This window comes from Camelus bactrianus, chromosome 4, assembly GCF_048773025.1.
Source record: "Camelus bactrianus isolate YW-2024 breed Bactrian camel chromosome 4, ASM4877302v1, whole genome shotgun sequence".
Lineage (NCBI taxonomy): Eukaryota > Metazoa > Chordata > Mammalia > Artiodactyla > Camelidae > Camelus > Camelus bactrianus.
Window position 1 is genome coordinate 37,189,412 of NC_133542.1, and position 26,360 is coordinate 37,215,771.

A 26,360-nucleotide genomic window follows, 5' to 3' on the forward strand; every position below is an offset into this window, starting at 1 on the left:
AATCATGATTTCTCAAGGTAAACATGTTTACCTTGGTTACCATTTTTTTTTTTTTGCTGTATAGCACAGGGAACTATATTCATCATCTTTTAATAATCTATAATGAAAAATAATATGAAAAGGAATATACATATATATAAAACTGAATCACTATGCTGTACACCAGAAATTAACACAACTGAAAATCAGCCATACTTCAATTTAAAAAAAGAAAGAAAAACCAACAGCAATCTTTCGTTATCCTAGGAGTCTTAATCCAGGCGAAGAATGGCTTCAACATCATAGGAATCATCTGTTGTCTTAAGACGATTAAAACTCAATTTAAAAACACACACACAATTACTATTTATCAGGGACCAATCGGGAGCTGGCACCATACTGATATCACTCTCATCGTGCAGAAACTCAATTCTTCCTGTCGTATTTTCATTTGCCATTCCCTTTGGCTGATCGTACCTGTTTGCAGGAAGCCTGCTTGCTGCAGTTCTTGGACCACAGGTGTTAAGTTGGGGGCAGTCTCTTTGTATTCCAATTTATTCATCTTAATCCAGCTGAATTTACGTTGAAACAGTCTTAGGTATAACTTCTGATCATTGGCTGATAATTGGTAAAACTGAGTTACAATTCCTTTCCCCTGCTCATCAAAGAGCGTTCTGTCATCTTCGTTCTCAAACACAGCATTCAGCACCACCAGGAAACTCTTTAAGGTAGTAAGGATAATTCGGTGGTGCTAGACTTGTTACACCAGGAACATGCCAGACTGACCCCTGCTCCAAAGACATTCTGGGAGTGATTTCATTCTCTAAGCCACTGGCATGTTCCAGAGGACATTCTTGGCTGTGACTCCCATTTCAAAGCATTGGTTGTAGAACTATGAGATTTTGCCTCCCAGTGTGACAGATGTGTTTCAGCTTCTGAAAGGGCAGTCGCTTTGATCTCTTCACAACTGCCTGCCTCACGTATTTCATCACCTTCACCATCTACTCCTGTGAGACTCTCCTGCTTTGCAAGACTGTTTTCTGAAATAGACTGTAATTTACTTCCAAGAGTTATATCTGGTGACAATAACCCGGGGGTGTTATCTGAGAAGGCAGGGGTGAGTGTTGATCTCCCACATTCCCGGGCAGCCTCTTGGTTTTCAGCATCCATTATTTCAGTGTCTTCTACAGTACATTCGGGAGTCCTTGATTCCTTAAGGGAATCACTGGTAAACATGTTTTCCTTTTGAGAACTATTCTCCAGAAGTTGATCCTTGTCCTCCATCTCTGAACAGTTGTCAACCAGGCTCTTAACCACTCTGGCTGAGGAACTCTGTGGACTCTGATTGGTAAATCACTCATTCTCATCTAAAGACCTTTTAGCCTTCATGTATCTTCTGGACAATTTAGATGACAGGCTTCCCAAAGGGACGACTTTCACATTACGATCTCTTGCCTCATCTTGAGTTTTGCTCACCAAGTCACTGTTACTTTTAAAGTGGGGACTGGTCTGCTGTTTTGTGCCCATTTTTGCTGAGTCACTTTGGCCAGGGTTAAATTTATCTTAGATGGTGATGACTTCTCTAGCATTACATCTTCTAAGGCAGTATTGGTTAAATCTACCGTGGAAGACTTTGAACTGAAGCCAGCATGCCCCGGGTTACCTGCAGTGATGTCATCGTCGTCAGCACACATATTTCTTCCAGGTGCTGGTTCAAGTTGTATCTTGGTACCATTTTACTACAAACCGAGCAAGTGAGTTTTGCAGGCAGTACATTGTTAAAAAAACGAAATAATAGAGTTAGATTCATTTTTTATTTTAGTTTTGCTGGTTGATAAACTTCTACGAGGTCCTTTTTTGGAGGATTTCCCTATGGACATCGTGAGTATTAGACAAGCTGGGTGTTTCGAAGGGTAAAGCACAGGATATCACTGGGGAAAGAGAGTGATGGTTTGCTTTTACTTCCGTGCCTTGAAATTTAAAAAAGTGGGATTCTGTTGGACCTCATGTTATTCATTTAGTCGATCTTTTCCTCCTCACCACCTTTCTCGCTCCAGGCCCCGCCACCTGCCCTGCTCCCCTGACCCCGCGTGCAGGAGACCCGGGTCAGCCTCCCTGTGCTGGCCTCCCTGCACCTTCTGCCGCCTCCACCTTGGTTACCATTTAAGGAGACATAAGAGAGCTCCCTTATTTTCTTCTTATACTAACTGGCTTTCTGGAAATATTCTCCCAAAAAGTGTTAAATTTTGACTATAATAAAACACTACTGTAACTCTATGAATGGGTTACAAAATAGTCATTCTGCATAATGCAGTGCTGCTTTAATGCAAGATTCAAGACTTAAGCCAGGGGAGCCCTGCTTGCTGTGAAGACTGAAGCCAATGCCCAATCCCATTACGTTGGAATCTGAGCTATCACAGGACTGTGTTATCATCAAGTTTCAATCCATGTTTAGCAATCTGGCCTTAGGTGAACCAATCAGTTTCTCTCTTCTACTCCTTGTGGAAACCATTGATATAGTGGGGAGCAGGAAGACCATGAAAAAGAGAGTAAGAGGAGAACAAAGAGAAAGGGCTCAGCAAATAAGGATAAACACTAGTTTGGGGCTGAAACATTTTGCTCAAATAAAAGATCAAGTAGGGTGATGGAAAGAACTTTAGATTAATTGCTAAAGTTCTGAGGCTCTTAGAGAACCAATGTTACGATCTTGGGTATAGCATTTAATGTTCATTTATCTCAGTTCCTTCATCTGTAAAATGTAAAGTACTCCGCTTGCCTTGCCCACCTTCCTGGCTGATTGTGAACCTCAAATTTATATTTCTGAAGACTTTCCATAAAATATACTGTACTCTAGGAAGGCACTTGGTTTTTGTTACGGGTTTGTGAGCATGTATAAATCCTGCCTCAAATCTATTGGGAAAGATGTTGGATATAAAAGTACATAGAACTGAATTAATATTCATAAGAGATGTCAAAAGTACAGAAGCTTCCTGACAATTTTTCCTGGTTGCAGTCCTGGTGCTGCTATTTTGGCGGCGAGGATGTCCCAGTTGACCAGACTCTATTGGAGGAAATGTGGTTTTGGCAAAGAAGGTAGTTGGTCCAGATGATATCAGTCTGTGATATGCAATAACTTGGGTTTCTTGTTGGTTACCTCCCTGTTGAGTGATACTTCTCTGGAACCACAAGATTTTACAGTTTGGGAAAGACAGTGTCAGCTAAAAAAGAGTTCCTGCTCCCCTTGTTTTGTTCTTCTGTGGCAGTATCCACAGTTAGCTGTCCATTGGCAAGACTGACCCTCTTTTCATCCTCTTCTGAATAAATAATTTTTAAATTATTTTTTATTGAAGTATAGTCAGTTTACAGTTAGTTTCAGGTGTACAGCAAAGCAATTCAATTACACGTATACATATATGTGTGTGTGTGTGTGTGTATAAGATTTTTTCCATTGCAGGTCATTATAAGAAATTCGATATAGTTCTCTGTGCTATATAGTAGGTCTTTGTTGGTTATCTATTTTATATCCTCTTTTGAATAAATAAATTTTTGCCCAAGAAAGAATTAAGGTATGGTCCTGGATATGGTCCTTTGAGTTTTCAAATTCAATCAGCAAAAATAATCATATGATCAGATAATAAAAATAGCAGTAATATTTAAGTACTTTCTATAGCTACTGTGCTATTATATGTGTATTATTTCACCTAATTCTAATAGTGAAACTGAGAGGGGGTATTTGTATTTCTGTTTTGAGAAAGCAAGATTTAAGATGAAGCCACATGTACAAGGTTGCATAGTCCTAAGTGGCAGATGCAAGATTCAGATCCAGCTTTATCTCATTTCGAATCCCAGGCCCTTAATCACTTTGTTCTCCTGTCTTCAACTAAGGGCATCCACTCTGAGGAAGGTGTGCTGTATACTGAGGAGGGGAGGATGAATAAAGCAGTATTTCTATGCTTATCAAGTCCCATTTAATGCTTGAATGAGCATTATAAAAGCTATTATAGAGAGGCCCACAAGACTGAAATGAATGATTACTAAAATAGTTTTTCATAGAGATCATAAATTTTTACAATTTGAGGGAAAGTATTCCATTTTTAAGCAATAAAAATGATAACAGAATGTGTGATATATCTTGACTTCAGCCAGGCACCAGACAATATTCCAGACAATATTTCAATGCTATTTAATGCCGTGTTTGTGAGATAGCTAAAATCATCTCCTGAACCATCCAGAGACATCTCATGTTCCACCAGTTGCTCACATCCAATATTTTTGAATATACTGTTCTTCTTAATTGCCTTGAAGTCGAGTGGGTTGATGAATATGGTGAGGGGGAAAAGGGCTTAGGACAGTCACCACTATTTCAAATCCTGGAGGGCTAATATGTGGGTGAATACTAATTTCTTATTTTTTGCTCAAGAAAGTTGAACTAGGACAAGTTGTGTGACTCTTTGAAATGCAACTTTCAGTTCAGTGTAATACACAATATGAGCATTGAAGTTAACATAAGAAATTGCTACTGCTCAAAGAACTGAGTTCTCTGCCCATGAAAATTGATAGTGGACCATCTTCTAAGATTGATATAAAAGTAATGGTTTTATTGGGGACTTTGAGTCAAATTTAAGATCCTTTAGAACTTTAAGATCATTTTCAGCCCCATCATTTTCTAAGACTCCATGATGCTCCTAGTAGCTCAAGGATCACTGGACATTTAAGGTCTTATAGCGGATGATCTTTCCCTAGAAAAAGATTTTTCAACCTCAGCACTACTGACATTTTTGACTAGATAATTTTTGTGGTGGGGGCTGTCCTGTGCATTGCAGGATATTTATCAGCATCTCTAGCCTCTACCCACTAGATGCCAGTAACAAACCCCCCGGTAGTGACAACCAAAAAATATCTCCAGATGTTGCCAAGTATCCCCTAGAGAGCAGATCATTCTTGGTTGAAAATCACTGTTCCAGACCCATTTCTCTGCATATCTGCTCTTCTGAGCTAGTAATTGATAAGAAGTTTCTTAGATATTTATATCTTATGCATATTTTAACCATTGCACTTTGTGTATCTAACAGACATCTGCAATATGCCAGATGCTGCATTAAGCACTGTGGCTACAGTGGTAAAAGAGATAGAGCCAGTCCTCACAGAGTTCTCTGCTGCGTGGATGTGGAGGGGAGATGACCCCAGAACTGTACATGGTTTATCATAGTTAACCTGTGTTTCTGTCTGTTTCCACCATTATCTTGTGAGCTTCCTTAGGGTGACAACCACATCTTTTAAAAATATTTTGGTTCCCAGGGCTTAGCTAAATGCCTGGAATACAGTAGGTGCTCAACAAATGTTTGCTGACTGAATGAATGAGAGGGTAGAGGATTGGGTAAGGGTGGGAAGGGGTAACCTACCCAGCACATTAAACCACCACTACAACAAAATCAACCATATTTAGACTGGAGAGGGAAGAAAATTTATTTAGTTTAGTTTTGTTAGGTCTCATGGAACGTTAATATCATTGCATCTTTCCATAGTTTTATCGTATGTTGTTTTTATGAGCATTGGTCCCTTATCCTAACACTTGTAGGAATATTAAAAAATATGAACCAGGCATGGCTCCCTCTTTCTAGCACTTTACCTTAAGGTTAACAAATAAAGATTTGACCTAGAGAAATAATCAAAGCAGGGCTTTTTGTTGTAGCTCATTTGAATTAGGCATTTTGGTATATTTGGCCTAACTGTAACTTTACTGGATTTCGTTACCAATTTCAAGATGGCAGGAGGGGTAAGTAAGGATTGTGAAGATTAATGGTCAAATTGACATCACAATGCTATATGTTTTAAGTCATTACAATATCTCTCCATTGAAGTAACCACATCAATACATCCCATATCTGGAAATGACTATAATTTACATAAAGTAAGTAGATGGCAAATAGAGAAATTCCTTCTGGCACCAAGTGTTAAATGTCGGAGAGTAAGGAGGAGGGTCTAGCTCAGTGGTAGAGTGCATACTTACCGTGCTTGAGGCCGTGGGTTTAATCCCCAGTACCTCCATTAAAAAAAAAGTTAATTAAATAAATAAATAAGCCTAATTACCACCCCACCCCCAAGTAAATAAAACAAGTAAATAAAAAAAAAATGCTAAATGTCTTTCTTCTAAGTCATAATGGCCGAACCTCAGACCCAGATCTTTGTATTTAGTTTGTAGATAAAAATTAACAAGAGTAGTTCCACCATGCAACTTATTTTTAAAAAGATCCCTTCCACTTATGATTCTTAGTGTGAGGACAAGAACTATTTCATACTTATTTTTATATCCCATACAACGCACAGCATATTATTTTACTTACAACTTTGAGTAAAGAAACCTGTACTCATCACCTCCTCCTAAACATCTGCTGCGTTTGCTACCCAGCATCCATTCACCTTTTTCTGAACACTGTACCTCAGCTTGTCTAGAACACCACGCCTTCCCCACTCTCAGTTCCTGTGCTATAGGTCCCCACCCTCCAACCTTGAGGGGTGGAGCATGAGAGTCTGGTCAAGGCATCACATCTCACATTGCTCCCTACAGTGATAGTTTCAGGACTGGACATTGGTCCAGTTGGGGCAACTAAGGCAAAGAATTGTTGTTGTTGTTTTCCTGGAAATTTGGGGGAAGGTTGCTTGGTTTTTCCCTCACTTAAATTTAAAGAGTATAAAGTCTAAAGTTGCCACCATCTTGTAGCCATAAGGAGAGAGAGAGCAGAGAATCGAGTCTATGTGAAGGAGGTGGGGGTGGAAGGGAGAGAAAGAAAAACTACTGGGTGCTCTAGATACTGACTTAACTTGCAACCAGGCTGTGCCAGCCATTGAAACCATGGAGTTCTTGGTTATGTGCGACAGTAGTTTCACCTTTGTCTTAAAAAGTTTGAGCTGATTTTCTGCCACTTTGATCTCTTAGTCTTTACTTACACATGCCTCAAACTCAAATTACATTTTCTTTGTTTCACAGCATATTATAGTATTATGTACATTATGGCAATTTTAGTGCTCGGAGGGTAGAAAAATGAGAGGTTCTGAATTGGGGTTTTAGGGTATATAATGTAACATTACTTCAGCTAATATTTACTGAGTCCCTGTTGTGCGCTGTTGCACAAAGAATTCTGAAAACACGAACCATACTTACAAAAGCAATTAGAGAAATTGCTTCTCTTAGATGTTTTTTTCTCCCATTAGGGCTAGAATTTTGTTACAAATATAATTAGTGGCTTTTGCATTTCATATGGAAGAGTCTTCCATAAATGGTAAGTTCCTTCATTCATACCTAATATTAAAAATCATCCCTTTAGAAATATGCAGAGGAAAGAATTTTTGACATTTATAGTTTCCCAAATAAGTTTAATTTTATACATTCAAATAATACTATAAGGATTCCTCAGAATTTTTTTCCCTTAAAAACATCATTAACTTATCATTTAACTTGAGTTTCAATTAGTCTTCAATTTCTATATCCAAAGGGGCACTAATTGTATAGCTTCTCTAAGGATGGTAAAATTTGGCTTTCAGCTAGGGTGGAGCCCAAATTTGACATGGCTTCTGGAAACATGGACTTTATAGGCATGTGATAGCTGTTATAGTATATTGAATATCATGTTGTTAGCTAGGGCCAGCATTTTCCCAACTTTGGAACCACTGTCAGCTCATGTTGCCTTGAACTATGCATTCATATCCGTGAGGAAATCCATCTTTCTCTGTGGTCTCAAGAATTAACACCTAAATAGTATTAAGTCAGTCCTCTGGGTCACAGTCATTGATGTGGCATGATGGATATGTGTAAAACAAACTTTTTTAGTTCAAGGCAGAAAAATTAACAACTAGTTCCCCAAAATATGTGCAATCTTATCATTGATTCTCTGCCCTACTTTGGTTTTTATCAACCTAGAGTCCCAGGATACTTAGGAGGATTATTCAAACAAATTCAGAACTATGTTCCTTATTTCTGACATTTCACAAAGACTAACAGAATTTGTCCAACTTGAGATAGACAGCATGGGCTAAATAAAAGGTTAGATCTGCTTTCGTTTCAAATTATCTTTGCTCAGCATGCTAATACTAGACAGTTTGTGTTGATCGGAAGCTTCGATTAGTAATTAATTTGGTTTTTAATGAAAAACAGGGAAATAATTTATTCAACAAAAATTTTTATTGAGCATTTTATCTTGTCTTCTTGATGGATAAAATGTTTTAAAACTTACATTTTAGCAGGATAAAAAAGGAAATGAGTCCTTGAGAGTAAAGAAGTATGGAGCCAATGAAAGTATATGACCTCTCATCTTACAGGTGAAGAAACCAAGGCCAGAGATGTGGAATGACTTTCTCAAGGCATCACTGGCTAGTTGTTGAACTGGAACAGGAACCTATAGATATTGATTCTGTCTAGTGCTTATCCTTTGATATTATATATAGGGTAATATAATTCATGTTAGGGCAGAAATGTGAACAGAGTAACACCAGGTCATCAGTAGTATCTGCTTTGAGTTTGCTGTCCTGGTGGGAATGTGGCATTAGCTAATCTCTGTTAAGGTGCTATGTGATTTTAAGGACCAGCAGTATGAGCGAGCGATGGAGACATCTGCTTACATGGTACTGAAAGCCTTCTAGCCAGGAAAAAATTTCTCCTGCACCAGCCTGGCATAAAACCGGATCCAAGTTGAAGCACAGTCTTCTTGTTTTGACAATTTCCTTTCCTCATTAAAATTCAGGAAAAATATATGCCTTTTTTCCAGATTTCTCCAAATTTAATTGCTGTTCTCCAAAGTAGAGGCAGCTTTTCTCTAGCTTAGTTTTCCCTTCTACAAATTTCTAGGCTGTCTGTTAGCCTTTGTCTTTTCTATGCTTGAACTTTTCTAAGAAAACCCCAAGGGTGCTAATGGTGATGATATATCCTGGTTGTAAGATATGAGTATTTTTTTAAAATACTCAAATCTTTGAAAATTAACATCAATTTTACAAAAGTAATTAAGTAGCTCCTTAAAAATATAGACTTCTTTAAAACAATTTTAAAGAAATCATGTACTTCAGTACTGTTGTATGTGTCACTTCAGCTACAGCCTTACGTGTGTTTTATTATATTCATATTACTTGCAATTTGGTATGTAGTATATATGATAATATACTATTCGCCAATCATGCTAGGGAAATGTTACGGTACTACTATGAAAATGATTAATTCCTACTCCTAAAGGTGACAGAGAGAAAGAAGATTAGTATAAGTTGCATATGGGCAAGACAATATCTGCCTCATATATTGTCCCATCCACAAAGCCTAGCAGAGCACCTATCATAATATAGATTACCAATAAGTATTGGCTGAATGAAAAAACAGAAGAAAATGTGTAGAGGCTAGTACTATACTCTTATAAAAATTGGCTAAATGAGGATTGAGCCATGTCTCTGCTGCCATTAAATGCAGAAGTGAGAAACAGACATAACTACTGCTGTACAGATAGTGATTTGGTGGCGGGAGGGAGCAAGGGTGCTCCTTTGATGGGTATGCAAACGTGTGTTCCCACTTAAGAACTACTAAATCAAGACCATTATGATTTGCTATCTATCAAGGCTTCCTACTCAGAACAACACAGTTTTAAAAGGAATGCATTTATCCCATCTCAGATTTTTGGTGTGTGTGTGTTTTTTCCTAAAACATAAAGAGCTTGTCAGAGTTTCCATGGTGAACATGGGGCACCATGGAAACTGATAGATTTAGCTACATGAAAAGAATAAATAAAATAGGCAGGCATTTATTTCACTGTGCAATGACAACTTCTCTCACGGATAGGAGAGGAAAGTGGCTTCTCATTTAACCTGCCTGCCCTTCACTCTCTGTGCCTCTTGAAAATGTGAGTTATTTTCACGAGATCATTTTACTGACTTATGCTAATTGGATTGTTCATCTCCTCAAGGTCCACTATTCCTCCTTTGGTATCTCTTCAAGTTAGATCTGTGTCTCACTGGTAACTGTTGAAAAACCATGTACAATGTGAAAGTTGTAGATGACAACCCGCAATGCAGTGACCAAGCGAGTCATGGCAAAATTGAATGGAAAATTCTTCACAGTCTACTGTGATGAGACAATGAGTGAGAATAACTGGAGTCAAAACCCAGGTCGAACCTGTACTAACTGGGTAGGGAAGCCAGTCACTCTGAACCTCAGTTCCCCAGCTCTGAAATGGTTAAAATATGTCCTCTTCCTATTCTATAGGGTTGCTGTGAGGTTCAAAATGAAATAGTAAAAGAGAAAGCTTCTTTAAACAGTCAAGTTCAATCTAGCAGGGGAGACTGACTAACTGCAGGTATAGTTACACTAATAAGGTGATCAGAATGTCAAAACTGATCAAGCTGTCATCCTGTTCTTTGCTTCAGGCAATTAGATGTTCAGTTTATACTGATCCCACCCAGTTGCTGGTGAGTTTCGAGACCACTTGCCTCCAGCTAAAGTAGGGAGAAATGTGATCTTAAAAAATGAAGCTTTTCAGTTTTTCTGTATGTTTGAAAATTTCTATAATAAAATGTTGGAAAACTAAATAAATGAAATAAAACTTTAAGTCTAGTCTCAATGAATTGCTCACCATTAGCACATACCTAGTATGGCCTCTTATTTTTTTTAATCACTAAAATATAGACGATAGAGCCATCTCTTGAAATTCAACATCTATATGTCTGTTGAACAGCTACTATTGGTCAGGCAGTGTGTTAAGGGGATACAGAGAAAGAAGGGAGGGAAGATGTGGTCCTTAAGGAAACAGCAATCTGCTCAGGGAGACAGACTGATAAAGGAATACGTGTAACACCCCACAAGCTCAGAGGAGGAGCACTTAACACCTGAGAGAGAGGAGGTGTAAAGGTTTCCTGGGGGTGGGGTGGGGATGGGCAATTAAGCTGAGGGATTTAGCCAGGGGGAGTGGGCAGTAAAATGAGGCAGGCACAGTGTAAGGTGACATAAGGGCGATGCAGGCAGAGATTGTGAGCAAATGTGGGATACTGGAAGGAGAAGAGCCTGAAGAAGCAGCCAGGGCTTCAGGAAGCATCCATACCATGGAGAGTCTCTCTTCTTCCATTGGAAGTGATACATAAGGATAGGGTGCTGAAAGTGCATACCACTGTTGGATTTCCTTTTGAGAAATTGAGTTGGTAAGTGTTGGAAGGAGCCATTACTGGCAGGAAACAGTGATCATAGACAGTTTTGGTGTGAAATGCACATTGAATAATAATCTCTAAAGCTCTTTCCGTTTTAATATTGCATGAATTTAAACATGGGCTTTAGAAAGAGCTGAAGAATAGGAACTGCTATTTTCTTGAGACTTTGGAGGCACAGTAAGCACTGTTTGTCACATACTTTGCTCTGGTCAGAATAACTATTTTAAACCAGAGAATGGCTTACAGAGTGCTTGGGCTATGTTTCAAAATATAAAAGCTCTGCACTCCTTTCTTCCTCCAAACCTCAGTAGCCCTGAGAACATTTCCCTAGAGGTAACCAGGAAGGGAGCCAAAGTTTCAGGAGGACCAGCAATTTAAAGGAGTCTGAGGGTGGAGAATGGGTGAGACTAGTTGGGAAACCAAGACTTCCTGATGTGTGGGCTAAGCTGAGGGTATTGGATCCTGAGCAAGGTGCCTACACCTGGGCTGAGAATGGAAGGGAAACTGTGCCCTCTTGGAAGAACTAACACTTCCCTGAGAAGCACTAATGCCATGTCACCCAGAGGCCCACAGTCATATCTTCTGTTTAAGAAGGTTAACTTTATTCAAAGCTACACAATGATTAGTCATTCCATAAGCCACACATAACAACTTCAGTAAACATTAAAACACAATTCCCCAGCAATTCCATTACCTCAACAGAACAATGGCGATTGTTTGATATACCTTTTAATTCTAGCCCTTACACCTATAGGCTTTTCATGGTGGTAACCATAGCATAAATGCCATTTAAAAAAACACTTTATTATATGTAATTCCAATATTGCTACATATACCTGCTATTGTTTTTAATAACAATAATATTCTAGTAAGTGGATAGATTTTAACTCACTAAACAAGGTTAAATTGTTGGACATTTATGTGACTTCCATTAAAAAGAAAATTAACTGTACCTATACCAGTACATATTTTAGAAACATTTAATTGACAGCTCTTTTACAATAAGCACCAGACATTTTCTTCACTTTTCTTTCTGAGGTTTGTGTGTGTATAAACCTAGAGGATGTCTTCAGTGTGCTGGCTGCAAGGAGGGAATGTGGTCTGCAGAACCAGGAGAAAATGAGAGAGAAAGGTCTGACATCTCCCAGAGGCAAGTAGCAATGCTCTCAGCTTCAGGGCCTCCTAGTCTGAGTTCTTGTCAGGGTGACGACCAGCTTGGTGTTCTAGGGACTGAGGAGTTTCCTGCATCTCAAGACTTTCAGTGGTAAAGCAACAAAGTCCCCCATATACTGGGGTGGGTTGGTCACTCTAGGCCTTGGTCTGTGGGGAGGGGAAGGAATTGAGGAGATGAATCATTTAAGCCACTCCTGTGTCATAAAAGCAGCAGAGAAATCAGAAAGCCTGCTCATGCACAGCAATGTGAAACTCTTATCCTTTATGTAGGAACCAAATTAGATATTTATCTCAAGTTATTGCTGTGCTTCCAAAAAAACCATTAATTAATTTTTTCATTTATTCAGTAAATATGTATGAAAGATCAGGCACTGTTTTAGGCATAAGACCTCTGTTCTTGCTTCCATTACTCTGTGTGTGTGTGTGTGTGTGTGTGTGTGTCTGTGTCTGTGTGTGTGTCTGTGTGTGTATTGGGGGAAAGGAAGCAGAAATAAATGAAAAAGCATAAAATATATGAGGATGGATACAATAAATGCAGTGACAAAAATAAGAAATTAATGCAATAGAAACTGCTGGGGGTGGAGATGTGCTACCAACTTGGTGTTGGAGGGAGGTTACTCCAAAGAGCTGATGTTTAAGATAAGCCAGTGATGAGAAGGGCTGGTCATGTGAGTACAGGAGGCATTAGTGGCAGAAGGAGCAGCATGTGCAAAAGCCCTGAGTGGAAACCAGTTGTTCTTCCTCGGGGAACAATAAAGGACTTTGTACTGTCGGGACAGAATGCTGACCTAGAATCAGCCTTAGTAACCACCCAGTTCAAGTTCCATCTTCACAAACAAGGATGATAAGAATGCTGAGGTCCACTTGCATTGACTATAGCCTCTTGATCCCTAATCCAGTACTCTTTCCACCAAGCCATGCCACACTGCCATTTCTAGCTACTTGGCTTGAGTACTTAATTTTCTCCTTCTGTACAACTGGGAGTAAATCAAAGAGATTCATTTATTTTGGATTTGAGAAAAATTGGAGTTGGAATTGTTTGTGGATGTGCACAAAGGCCAAAACATTGGCCTCAAGGTGAAGAGAGGAACGTTGAGGTCCGGATGAACCTTCAGTGGTGGCCTCCCATAAAGATACGCTTCCAGAGCATAAGGTTAGGACAAATTCTGCAGCCCACCGAAACTGAAAATGAAACGAGTCGGTAAGGTAGGCAGCCCTAACATACCTGTCACTGGCATAGAACTTGTTTGTGCCAGTTCAGACCTTGTGGGTGACAGAGGTTGAAAGGTCCAGGGTTTGGCCACAAATAGCTCTACAAGTTTAAAGGGTTGAGAAAGCAGGTCACGCAACTCTGGGTGTGCCAACTAAAAAAGGTTGAGGATGTTGGGAGCCAGGGACAAAAGCAAATTTAGTGACCAGTTGAAAGGTACAGGGCTGAAATCCTGAATCCTCGCTCCTTCATCTCCCGCCCCCTGGGTGGGTGACAGCCACCACGGATTAAAAGAACTGCAACGTGAACGGCGATTTTGGAAACTCAAAGAGTTAACGTATCAAAAACTAAAGCAGGGGAGGAGAGAAAGACCGGCGCCAACCTACGGGAGAAAAATCCTATTGGCATCGAGGAGGCAGGGAGCCAGCCCCTGGGCGCGGCCTGCAGGGGGCAGGCAATCCTGCTGGGAAGCGGGGGCAGGACAAGGCCGGCGGAGTCCGTGCCGGCTCCGCAGCTACCCGCAGCCGCAGGGAGTCCTTGCCGCGCCTCCGCCGGCTGCACCCTCTTTGGCCCGCGGACTCCGTGTTGCGCTCCACCGCTGACATGTGTGCCGCCCAGATGCCGCCCCTGGCGCACATCTTCCGAGGGACATTCGTCCACTCCACCTGGACCTGCCCCATGGAGGTGCTGCGGGATCACCTCCTCGGTGTGAGCGACAGCGGCAAAGTAAGCGGGCGCGGGGTCTGGCGCACCTCGACGGGCGGGCGGACAGGTGGAAGGAATCTCGCGCTGTGCGCTGCGAAGTCAGGAGTTCGCTCGGTGCCGAGCCGGCGCCGAGGCTCCGGAGTTGAACTGGAGTGTTTGGTTCTTGGGGAACCTCGGCAGAGCCCTGGCGCTGGGTTTGTGGGCTGGACTGGGAGTAAAGAGTTCCCGAAGCTGGGAGCCGTGGAGTACTCCTACCTCCGATTGGTTCGACAGCCGTCCAGGCTGCGGTGGAAGAGGAGCGAGGCTGTGCCCTCGCGAATCTAAAGAGATCATCAGTAAATTAGCACTTCGTTTCGTTCATTTCTGTGTCTCAGGCGCCTGGCACAGTGCCTAGCACAGCCTAGGCTCTCTGTAAATTTGATTGAATTTACTGTGACGATAAAACAGAAGGGTCACTTGATCAGCGTTGTTTAGCCCTTACAGTACATTAGAATAAGCAAAGAACTGATTTCATTCACCTGATCATTCAGCAGACGAGTTACTAATAATTCAGCCTAGACAACTTGTAATATTAGAAAGAATAGTCGGAGAGAAATTACCCTCCTCCCCCCCCCCCCCATAGCCATTTGCATCAAAGCAAGCAGTTCCGTTTTAAGGTTCAAAATGAGTTCTATGAGTATATCTTCCACACATCTGTTTCCAAAATCAGGATTTCTACAGACGACATAGATAACTTGACTGTTCTGTACACACCAATGGTATTGGCAGTGGCCTGGCCAGTTTAAGTGAAAGCCATTGCATTTTTAGAAGAAAAAATAAAAATAGTGATGGGATATTTTTTAGCTTTTCCCCAACTACCGGTTTGGCTAGCAAAAGTATATATATTTGTGACTTGTCAGCTTGAAGACGCTATTCCTGACTAAAGATGCTTCTGAGCTGATGACAATTTTGAATCGTGACTCTTACATTTGGGGATAACTAAACCTTGTTTTCTTATGGTGCTTAAAAATCTATACTCTCTGTACATATTCAGGAAGCCTGCTGTTGTGTTTCCAAGGTGATGAAACTCTCAGAGCTCCCCCAAATGGGGAGACTCCAAGAAATCCTGAGACTGATGAATTGTTGCCTTGGGTTCTTGACTCTCTAGTTTCAGGGAGCCCTTAGGCTTGGGGCAAGTCCCAAGAAGCAAAGGAACAGAGACTGCTAAACTGAGGAAAGATCAGAGGTATTTGCTTAATCACAAGGGGATGTTCAACTCTTAGGTTTCTGTTTAAAATATAAATTTCCATATCCAGAATTTAAACTGATAGAATAGCAGTCAGGAGAACTGGCTTGGGGACTGGCTTTCACCAGTGGAGAAGAGGAAGAAAAAGAAGTAATTCATCTAAAAATTTACCATTTATGGGGGTTGTCCAGAAGAACTGTCCTGAACATGCAATTAGTAGTTGAGTCAGGGAGTCTATTCGTAACTAAGGAGCATACTAAAGTTATACATTTAGAAAAATGCCGTTCCCCCACAAGATAAAATTAGTGAGGAATTGGATACAAAGGTGAGTTAATCAAGTGGATTCGATTTACAGCATAAAATGCCCTAATCTGTGAATGGTAACTATTTATTGCTATGTGCAAGGCAGTTGATTCCTGACTGTGTGTAAAGGTTGGATGTCATATATATTTCAAGGCTTGATTTCCCCCATTTTGAAAGTAGAAATGCCTCCCCTTTAGAGTTGCTGGGATAAATAAGCTATTTATTAAAAAAATTTCAAGGTTCTTACAAAAAATTATATTCCCATGAAGTAAATAAATATGCAGAATCATCTTGATCTTTACATTTTTACTGAGTTCCCAAAGCTGTTCTCAAACCTTAGGATGAATCAGAAACATCTGGGGTGCTTGTTAAAATGCCAGTTCCTGGACGTCATCCTCAGAGAATCCGACTCTATAGGCCTGGAGAGGGTGCCAGGAAGTGGCATTCCAACAAAGGCCCCTGGAGATTAGGACACAGGTAGTGTGTGGATTACATTTTGGGTAACCTCAGTCCACAAGTTGTGTGATGGAACAAGTTGTATGGGGTCTTGGGTGCTCAGTTCTCGATTACAAGCCCTGGACTAGCGCAGCATCTCAGAGAGAAGGAACATGACTTCCTCTGTCCTCCCTCTCCCTTCTAGACCTCATCTTTCATTTCATGTAACTTCAGTTAGGCTCAGAGAATGGTGATGACTAACTACTTTTAATTCATTAATTAAAGCTCACTCAAAATTAGGTTAATTTTAAAGATTCTTTAATCAATATTTTAGTATTGGGCATTTTGAATTCAGAGTTAATTTTTCTATGCAAGTGGAATGTAGCTTTTTAAAAGAAAAACTCCAGCACGTATAATTCATTTGCAGATAGGTAATTAATCTTGAGACACTGTGTGCTCAGATATTACTAAATTACCCGATTCTTCCCACATGCAACAAGGTCAGGTTGACTTTAAAGATACATAAAGATGTCTTGGGTCTTTTATACACACTTACCTGGAAGCAAGATCGAGGAAGAGAATCATTTTTGTGGTAGTGCCCTGGGGTAGCAGAAGTAAGTCCTATAGAGAAATAGAGACCTGAGTTCAAGTCAGGTATCCACTGCTTACCTACTCTTAAGTCCATGGGTGAGACACTTAACTTCTCTGAGCCTCAGTCTCCTCATTTGTAGAATCAGATTTACTTTTGCTAAGTTATTAAATAATGTATGAAAATGCCTGTCACTTAGTGGATGCCTACATACAATGTTCATTTTGTCCCCTTCCTTCCTCTGTACTTAGCAAATCCTTAACCTCTTGCTCACGGTAGCATTTTTGCATTTTTTTACATGGTGGCCAACAGGTGAAGGAAGCCATGCCCGGGGATGAACCATGTGGGAAGAGGGGGAGGTCACTGGACCTCTGGTATGCAGTCTCACTGCTTATGCCACTGACCCACTGTGACACAAAGATGCAGCTGGTAAGAAAGATCTAAAGAGCATTTGCTGCCAGGTTCACTAGCACATTGTTTTCAGTCTCTCTTTTAGTCTTTAGTGTGATTATTTCCTCTTAAAGAAGGGGAAGTTGAGACTTGAGAAATCATGCATCCAGAGATGGGTTTTCTGAATTAACATGGCCAAAGGCCATATTCTCTTTACTAGAGCAAACCACGTCCCTGAGGCACAATCCATGACCTCAATGAACTTGCACTTAGACTTATACCTGTAATAAAAGTGAATAGATTCCTGAGCCAAAGACTGGGCTCATTGCTGGAGATAACACTGATGAATGAAATGTGCAAACTCTGCCCTGCCCTTATGAGATAGATCATCTAGTGATTAACAGAATCTGCTATGACCTGTCAGAACTTGAGCTACTCTGGGGGTGGAGAGAAGGCTTTCCTGAGTGTGAAGTGACATTTAAATTGTGATCTGAAGGATGGGTAGAGTTGAATAGGTAAGGCAGGCAGGATTGGAGATGGGGAAGAGCCTTCTAAGTAGAGGGAACAGCCTGAGCAAAGCTCTGGGTAGGAAGGAATGATAGCATCAGGTGGTTAGAATCCAAAGTTCTAGGCAAAGGATAACACAAGGTAAGGCTGGAGAGGTGGTCAGGGCAAGATCTTGGGGGGCATAGGGAGCTGGGAGAGGCCTTATGCCATGACCAAATTTTGCATTTTTAAAAGATCATTCTAGCTTTAGGATAAAAAATGCATTGGAGAGGAGTTGAGTGTAAGTAAGGAGATCAGATGGAATCCTTTTGCAGTAGTTTAGGTGAAATGGGTGTGGTTTTAGAAGAGAGAGGCAGTGTAGTTTATCCATTAAGAAATGAACTCTTAAAAGTGCCTCTATCACTTACTACCTATGTGAATTTGAGCAAGTTACTTAATTCTATTTCCAAATTTTCTCATGTGTGAAATGATGGCAATAGTCTACTTCATAGGGTTGTTAAAATGAATAAATGAATTAATAATTTTAAATTACACAGAATAATGCCTTCCATGTAGCACGTGCCCAGTAAACATCAGCAGTTATTATCAGCAATGGATATGGAAGGAGGTGGACAGAATTGGTAACTATTTAAATCAAATCAACTGGATTTGATAATAGGATTAGAAAGATGTTTGTGAATGTATTAAATAGTATGATGGGATACAAATTGGTTGGTAATAGGAAAAACTTGATGAAAGAAGCCAAAGTTGAACTAGACATTAAAGAACACATAGGATTTGAACATGCAGAAAAGGGTTAAATAGCTTTGGTGAATGGAATGAGTCAATGTTCTTTAATTTCCAAAACTATTAGGAAGAGCAAGAGTTGTATTTTCCCTGAGACTGCATCATCATCATCTTGCTTTGCCAGGAGTTCTCATAGTCTGAATCACAAATCTCAGTGTTTCTGTTATCATCTTTTCCTTCTTGGGTAGGTGAAGACCTTTCTTCCTTCAAGCTTAGGGACTCAGAATATTCTATAATGTTGAAGAGGAATTTAGGCTAAGATATCCCTTCTGAGGCTGCTGAATCAGAGCTCCACTTTCATCAGAAACATGTGTTCATGCCCAAGTATCACATTATCATCTTGTGAAGTCCCATTTTCTGGAAGGCATATTGCTTTGTTCAGAATGCTTGTGGCAGACACTGTAGGTTACCCACTCAATATCCATTACCACTTCTTCCTTATTAACTGACGCTTTTTGAATTTGATCAGCCTGTAACATACTTGGCTCATGGATGCATCATAGTGTAAGCCAGTTGTGGTAATCATAATCCCATTTAGATACTAATTTTTCCAGCTTACTGGTAGCTAAGGGTGGCCAGTGATGACATTCTGTTATGCAGAAAGTCAGCTCAGAGGCCTCTGGAAAATGTTTTTCTCCCTAATTGGTAGACACAGATGCAGGAAGCGAAGTCTTCCTTTTTTGGATGCTTTCATGTAAGGACTGGAGCTGCTGCCACCACTGTTTGAGACTATGAGAAAAAAATTAAGAGGATTTCAGAGGCACTAACCTAGTCCTTCTTTGACCCTCATTGAATGCATATATGAATAGCATCATTGAATAGTTAACGATTCCTGGAACTGCCTACTACTTTGACTTCTTTTGCAAAATAATGAAATGTCTCTTATTGTCTGCACCTCTGTCAGTTGCAGCCCAAAGCACCTCTAACAATCACACTGCTTTTTCAAGGAATCATATTATTTTTCAAAGGACTGCTAGCTGCCCTCTCCTTTTCCATTTTCTATCTTCTCCTTATTGGCCCAAAATATCAGTGTCTTTTCAGGCACCCATGTCAGTAGTCAGGCCCAGCCAGTTGAGCTCTGGGATGTCTTTGTGTACACCGCTTTCCATTTTCATTGGCGCTGTCCAGCTTTCCACTGTCTTTTGCCTGCAATGTTACAGGAACCTCCTAACTGTTTTCTCTCCCCCATTCTAATATCTTCTCCACATGACTGACAATTCCTTTCTTGCAGCATGGGTAGGATTATGTATCTTCTCTTTTGCAACCACCTATGGCTCTCTATTGCAGCTAAGATCCAGTTGCCCCTGGAAGAAATTTTAGGCATGACGTTTGGCCCCAACCTGCTTTTATAATACTTCCTCCTTCTCCATCCTTCTCTCTGGCAAATGGGAGTAGGATTACCATGACTGGTTTATACCATGAGGTACCCACGATCTGAGGGATGTCTATCCATGCCAATTTCTCACTGTTTCCCAGCACATCATATCTTTTATGCCTCCATTTTTTTTTTTTTTTTGGTGCCAATTTCTCAGCCTGGAATAGTCTTCCTTTTTGTAATCCCTTTTCCATTCCACCTCTGTCAGAATGAAATCTTGCTCTTCCTCCAAGGCCCAATCTGATACCCCCTTCTTTCCAAAGGCTTCCCTGGCCACCATCCTCCAGTTGAAATGAATTACTCTTTTTGTCTTCCATTAAAATTTTGTATATATATATTCAAACCAGTGTTTTCCTGGTGGTTAAAAGCATGTCTTCTGGAGTCAGGCTAGGTGGATTCAAATCCCAACTCTGCCACTTACTTGGATAGATTTCCTAACATATTTGAGCCTTGGCACCCTCATTTATAAAATATGGACAACACTGGCACCTTGAAGGAGTGGTGAGGCAGATGAGATAATGTGTGTAAAGCACCTGGCACATAGTAATTGCTCAATAAATATTGGCCATTGTTACTATTTTTCTTTTGCTAAAGTAATTATTTAGCTTTATAGAATGTTCTCACTCACTTACTGATTTAAAGATCTTTGACGAGAGGGAGGTGAAATGGAGAGAAGGTAACATTTATTAAGTCATAATTTGTGTCAGACACTGCCAGATTCTTTGTCCATCAACAGTCCTGAGATGAGACATCATCATTATCATTGTCTTCTTCACTGTTCCTACTTTACAAATGAGAAAATGGAGGCTCAGAGAGTTAACTGACTTGGCTGTAGTCACAGCGAATAAGTGGCAAAGCCAAGACTCACACCAAAGCCTGTCTAATTTCCAAGGTCCGAGCTGCCTTCCCTCATGAGGAGGGCTCACACTCTATTGTCTTTAAGGCTCTTCAACATAGTCTTATTGTTTTAACACAAAGTAGGTGGTCAGAAAAGTGAATGTGATGTGTAATACAGAGACATTTGTATGTGATAACTACAAAAAAAAAAAAAAAAAGAGAGAGACGCTTCTAACCCCAGAGATTTAAAAAAAAAAAAAAGATTTGACTTATTCTTTGAGGCCTTGTCTGGGCATGAGTGGAGTTTGCCACTCCTCTGGTTGTGTAAAGTTGTCGATTAAATCCTAGAACTTCTTGGCAGTCCTGACTGATGTGGTGCTGTGGCTGTGAGGCAGCATAGGTGTATCTGACACATGGCTGAGTTCCTGGGAGATTCTGACAGGTGCAGAAGTGGTGGGCAGGATCTCCTCTGGGCCTGGACATGCCCCTTGACTTACCAGGCATTGATCTGATTATTTAGGGATAAAGACCATGTGGACTTACCTCCCCTGCAAGAAGAGAAATCCAATTGGCCATGTATTTACAACCACCCTTTCTGTAGGAAGGATTTAAGGCATCTCCACAGGGCACAGGCAAGTCGTGATGCTTTTATACATTTATGAGAGAAGAGTCAGTCATTGCCATAAAACAAAGCTAGGAATTAGATTTAAAGTGCATTGTGAGATGACATACACTCTTATTGGCTTCTAACTTTCCTAGGATACATGCTACCTAGTTGACAATATCTGTACTAAAAGCAGTTGCTCGAGAGGAACACACATATTCTTGATGCTTTGTTCAGACAGGAATTTCTTCTAGATGGACAGTGTATCTTATGATTATACTTAACAACTTTCCTGTGCAAGGTAGAGCTTCCTAGTATTGGCTCGCAAATAGGACCATTATACCTGTACAACATCTCTATTCAGGCTTTATTTAAATGCTTTCAGTGATTAATATAACAGAAATGTATTGATCTACCCATTTGGATGCCAATAATGTTACTTTTCCCCCCTATTTCTCAAAATTAAAAAAAATCAACAATCTTTTTCAAATTTTTAAAATTTCTTTTTCTGTGTGTGTGTGTGTGGCAGAATTAGGTTTACTTATTTATTTTTATATTTTATTATTTTTTTAACAGAGGTACTGGGGATTGAACCCAGGACCTTGTGCATGCTAAGCACACACTCTACCACAGAACTACACACTCCCCCAACTATTCCTCAAATTTTAAGAGAACCCCTATTCACACAATTATTGGAAAGTCCATTATCGGTCATTTTCAGACTTCTGTTTTCTTCTGCTCTGTAAGGATTCTTGGAGACTTTTACGAATCCAAGCATCGATTCATCCCTAGATATTGATTCAGTTATTTACTATGTCCCAAGTGCTGTTCTTGTTCTGGTATAGAGCTGTGAACAAGACAAAGCTGCTGACCTCATGGAAGTTCACTCCAGTTTTGAAAAGGGATTTCCAGATGTCCAGTTTTAATTGAGGAAAACCCCTTATCTCTGCATCCCTGGGGACCTTGGCTGCCCTTGTCCTTTGTGACCACATGATGCTGCGCTTGGGTGCTGATCCCAGCCATCTGTCTGCTGTTACTATGTTGTCCTGTCTAGGCTGGCCTTTCCCAAGGTCAGCTCAGTGGCAACTCCGCACCTCTGTGCTCAGCTTCTTCTAGAGCCACTTGCGCAGACTGCTGTGGTCATGCGGGTCTTAATGTTTAGCTTCCCCTCTAGGGAGGAGAACCCTGTTTCATTCTTTTGTCCTGCATCCAAGACACTGAGAAAACAAAATACAAGATAAATTCTCAACTACAACAGTAACTTTTAAAAATAAGAATTTCATGGTACATTTAAAATAATTTAATTTAAAGTAAGATTTTAAAAGTTTGATCAATAAAAAGATAAGTAGCATATTTTTTATATTAAGCAGTTGTGCATTAAAATGCTATATGAAAAAAAGGAAACAAATTTTGTGTGTAAGTCATCTTCTTACATTGCATTGGGCTTATAGCCCATGACACTGGGTTATAAACTTGGAGACAGGAGGTACATTGATGGTGTTATCGCTCCTGTTAACTATAATAATATCGAACATTTTGTTATACACTTGTTATGTGCTAGGTCCTGTGCTGAGTGCTTTGCAAAACATCATTTTTCTGACTATTTTTTGAGGTGAAACTGTTACCGATTCCTTGTTATGTTCTTTTCCTACCTGATTATTGTTCACATTGTTAAGGCGAAATTACTTTCTTAGCAGCAAACAGAAACTTTATTCATTGGCCAAGGAAAGGAGAAGGCAGAACTTATGCTCTAAAAGCAGCTTTTTCCCATTCCAGGCAAGGCAAGCTTTCTATAGAAAAGGCTAAAGGAGGTTATAGGATGCTGTGATCGTTTGTCATCCTGATTCATGGAAATAGATGATTTTCCAGAATGCGGCCCTCCCCTCTTTTCTGCCCTTGTATGATCCTTCAGTGTCTGGGTTGTGTGTCGGTCTAATCGATATGGCATGGGTGGGAGGAGGTCTTATTATTACAATGAGATGGTAAGGAGCTGTAAAGTTTGTCCCGGTTTTGAAGTTCAGCCAGTTTATACCGGTTTCTCATGGCTAAGCCTTTTTGTTTTTGTTATGTAAACACAACTAGAAGATACTGTCAGATTTCGTTTCTCTGCAAGTTTGCCCCAGGAGGGGTTTTATCAGAAGTGGGGGACTTCCTTGCCTCCTTGCCTAAGACAGGTGCTCTTGTGCTTTATAGAGACAGTTTAGGTATTGATTGAGGACCCTTGGTTGCTCCCTTCAGTGACAAAACTTTCAATTTATTTTATTGACAAGAAAACTGAGACTCAGAGTGTTAATCCTAACTCTGAAGTAAATAGCCAATGACTACACACTGGGTGGCTTCTCTCTCCTAAAGCTATAGTGTAGCTCTTTATTTTCAGATAGTCAAACAGCAGAGTTACAACAGTTTCCCCTACTTAAATTGTTAATACAGATTCAATTGTTAAGAGTAGAGGTAAAGACAGATTCATCTCTTCTAATGTACTTTTTTAAGACTGAGCAATAAATATTGATCATCTCTCCCCAAAATCTTTCTTTGACATTGCTTCCTACCTTCTAAAAAGCCTCACTCTTTCCCTTTTTGAAGGCATTGTTTAGTTGACTTTATCACACTAACTTACTAACTCTAAAGGATAAATTACATTAATTTTAAATTTAACTTATAGAGGGGAGGGTATAGCTCAACTTGTAGAGCTGTGCCTAGCATGCATGAGGTCCTGGGTTCAATCCCCAGTACTTCCATTAAAAAATAAACAAATAAATAGATAAACCTAATTACCTATCCCTCCAACTTTTTTTGTAAAGTTTAACTTCTAAGTAAGATGTTTTCCAAAACCTTTTGACTGTTAGTTCGTGCCTCTGCTTGTGAAATGCTTTTTTTTTTTTTTAAATCATGAATTAGTTATTTGTACATTGTTAGTTATTTGTACATTGTTACCTGAAACCATTTCACAATAAATACCCTTCATGTCTTCTCTTCTCATCATGGCTCTACTCAGGTTGGCATCACCATGAGATCTCCTGTAGTCACAATGCTTTTTCTCTTCTCAGCCTGTTACTGGGTTTTAAATATTTATTTTGATAGAATGAATTTTCCTTAGTAACCTCCACCTGAAAACCCAACCGTGCTGCTCTCAATTTATCGACCAGCTGTTGATTTGTAAGTTAAAAAAAATCTTTGCAGACTAAAGCAATTCTAGGCAATTCTAGTTTAAAGTGAGTTCTTCTAGGCTTACCTATATTGATACAGGAATTTTAAGAACCCAAGGTTTCCCAGTAGTTTAAATGGATAGATAAAAGTGTATCAGATGACCATATGACCCCCTCCATTCACCTACACCCCTATATACACACATATAAAACACATTTCTGGAAGGCAATATTGAAATGAAAAACCTAAATAACATGTTTCATAGAGTAGGACTGGAGAGTTGGGGATGTTGAGAATTTTTACGTTCCACCTTAAAACTTTCTGCATTGTTAGCTTTTTGTGCTTTTTTTGTTTCTGTTTTACTTATAATTTTACGTAAAATTCACCATCTTAAAGTGTTCAATTCAGTGTCATTTAGTACATTCACAGTGTTGTATAACCATCATCACTATCTACTTCCGGAATATGTTCGTCACCCCAAAGGGAAACCCTTTCATCGTGAATCAGCCACTCCCTATTCCTCCTCTCTTCCCCTCAGCAACCACTAATTTGCTTTCTGTTTCTATAAACTTGCCACTCTGGATGCTTTATACAGATGGACACATTGAATATGTGACCTTTTGTGCCTGGTGTTTTTCACTTAGCTAAATGTTTTCGAGGTTCACCCATGTTGTGGCATGTGTCAGAACTCCATTCCTTTTTTATGGCTATACAGAATTCATGGTATAAAATGTACGACATTTTGTTTATCAAGCCATCAGTTGATGGATATTTGAATTGTTTCCACCTTTTGCCTATTGTTAATAGTGCTACTATGAACATTTGTGTGCAAGTTTTAAAAACCAGTTTATTGTTTAAAATCTTTTTGTGGTTTTGCATTGCTTAATTGTGTGATAAGTCCAGGCCTAGCCTTGCTGACTGTTTGCCCCACCTTCCACATTGTTCATGCCTTTGTGTCTTTGTTCTTCTTCTTTACCTTCTGTCTGCTGGAGGAATAAACCTTTCAAAACAAATTTAATTGTTACTTCCTCAATGAGGACATTACTAACATTGCTCCCACCCTTCTGTCCGTGGCAGAGTTAACCCTTGGCTCCTTTGTGCCCCCTGTTCTGTTTGGCACCTTTTTATGGCTCTTACTTTATTTTGTGAGTCTCCCCTATAACCCAGCCCTAAAGGCAGGGGCCGTGACTCAATCACTTTTGGATCCACAACTCCTAGCACATGATAGGCACTCAGATGAAATATTTGTTGGATAAATGGTACTTGGATTTTTTTTTTTTTTTTAACCGCAAGAAAACCAGGTTGGTAAAGTTCACTTTAGGAGTCACCAGAATGTACAGCCAACTAAAAATATCTTCCAAATAATCAATTGTTTGAATAAGAACTCTGAGTTTTTCTAATCTGGATGATCGATACAAGGTATTTGGCCACTGGGAGCTGTAATTCATTTAATGTCCTCGTAAGTAATTAAGAACCCTAGAAAAGTAGATTCTAATTGGAACTCTGAGACTTCATAAAGTTCTCAGATGCCTTTACCTCGGACTATGTCAAGGATCTGGAATAATGTAGATTATATAGGCCTGCTTACTCCCTTTGGTTTTATATTATGGTTTGTTAAGTGTTCACTTCTTCATAAGATGGTAATTTACTTGAAATGTTGCTTATAAATTGCCACTTAACAATTTGTAGTCCTGGAACATGGTAGATCCTCCATAAAGAGCAGCTCTTATTGTCCATCTCCTGCTCCATAATACTTGGTACTTTAGCACAAAATCAGCATTCAGTAAATGCTTCTTAGTGAAAGAATGAATGGAATGGGCTGCTTTACTGTGTAAAGTGTTCTTTTTCATGCCCAGGTAGTCCTGGCTGTATAGACAGGAAATTGTTAATCAGCATTCTCAGCTGGTTGTAGCCAATATGTGT

At 39.9% G+C, this 26,360-nt stretch overlaps 1 protein-coding gene and 1 pseudogene across 3 annotated transcripts in view; one reads left to right on the top strand and one right to left on the bottom strand.

The window, feature by feature from the left end:
* Positions 1-349: 349 nt before the first annotated feature.
* On the bottom strand, positions 350-1,859 carry LOC105067523 (fanconi-associated nuclease 1-like; annotated as a pseudogene).
* Positions 1,860-13,911: 12,052 nt separating this feature from the next.
* Positions 13,912-26,360, top strand: part of GDA (guanine deaminase) — a 91,711-nt gene continuing 79,262 nt past the window's right edge. For 2 of the 3 annotated variants that reach the window (XM_074361700.1, XM_074361701.1), the window contains exons 1-2: positions 13,912-14,260; positions 17,104-17,220. In XM_074361700.1, coding sequence (XP_074217801.1) covers positions 14,138-14,260; positions 17,104-17,220 — 240 coding nt within the window. In that variant the 5' untranslated portion in view covers positions 13,912-14,137. The remainder of the gene's footprint in view (positions 14,261-17,103; positions 17,221-26,360) is intronic. The other variant, XM_045515121.2, reaches the window with a different exon arrangement.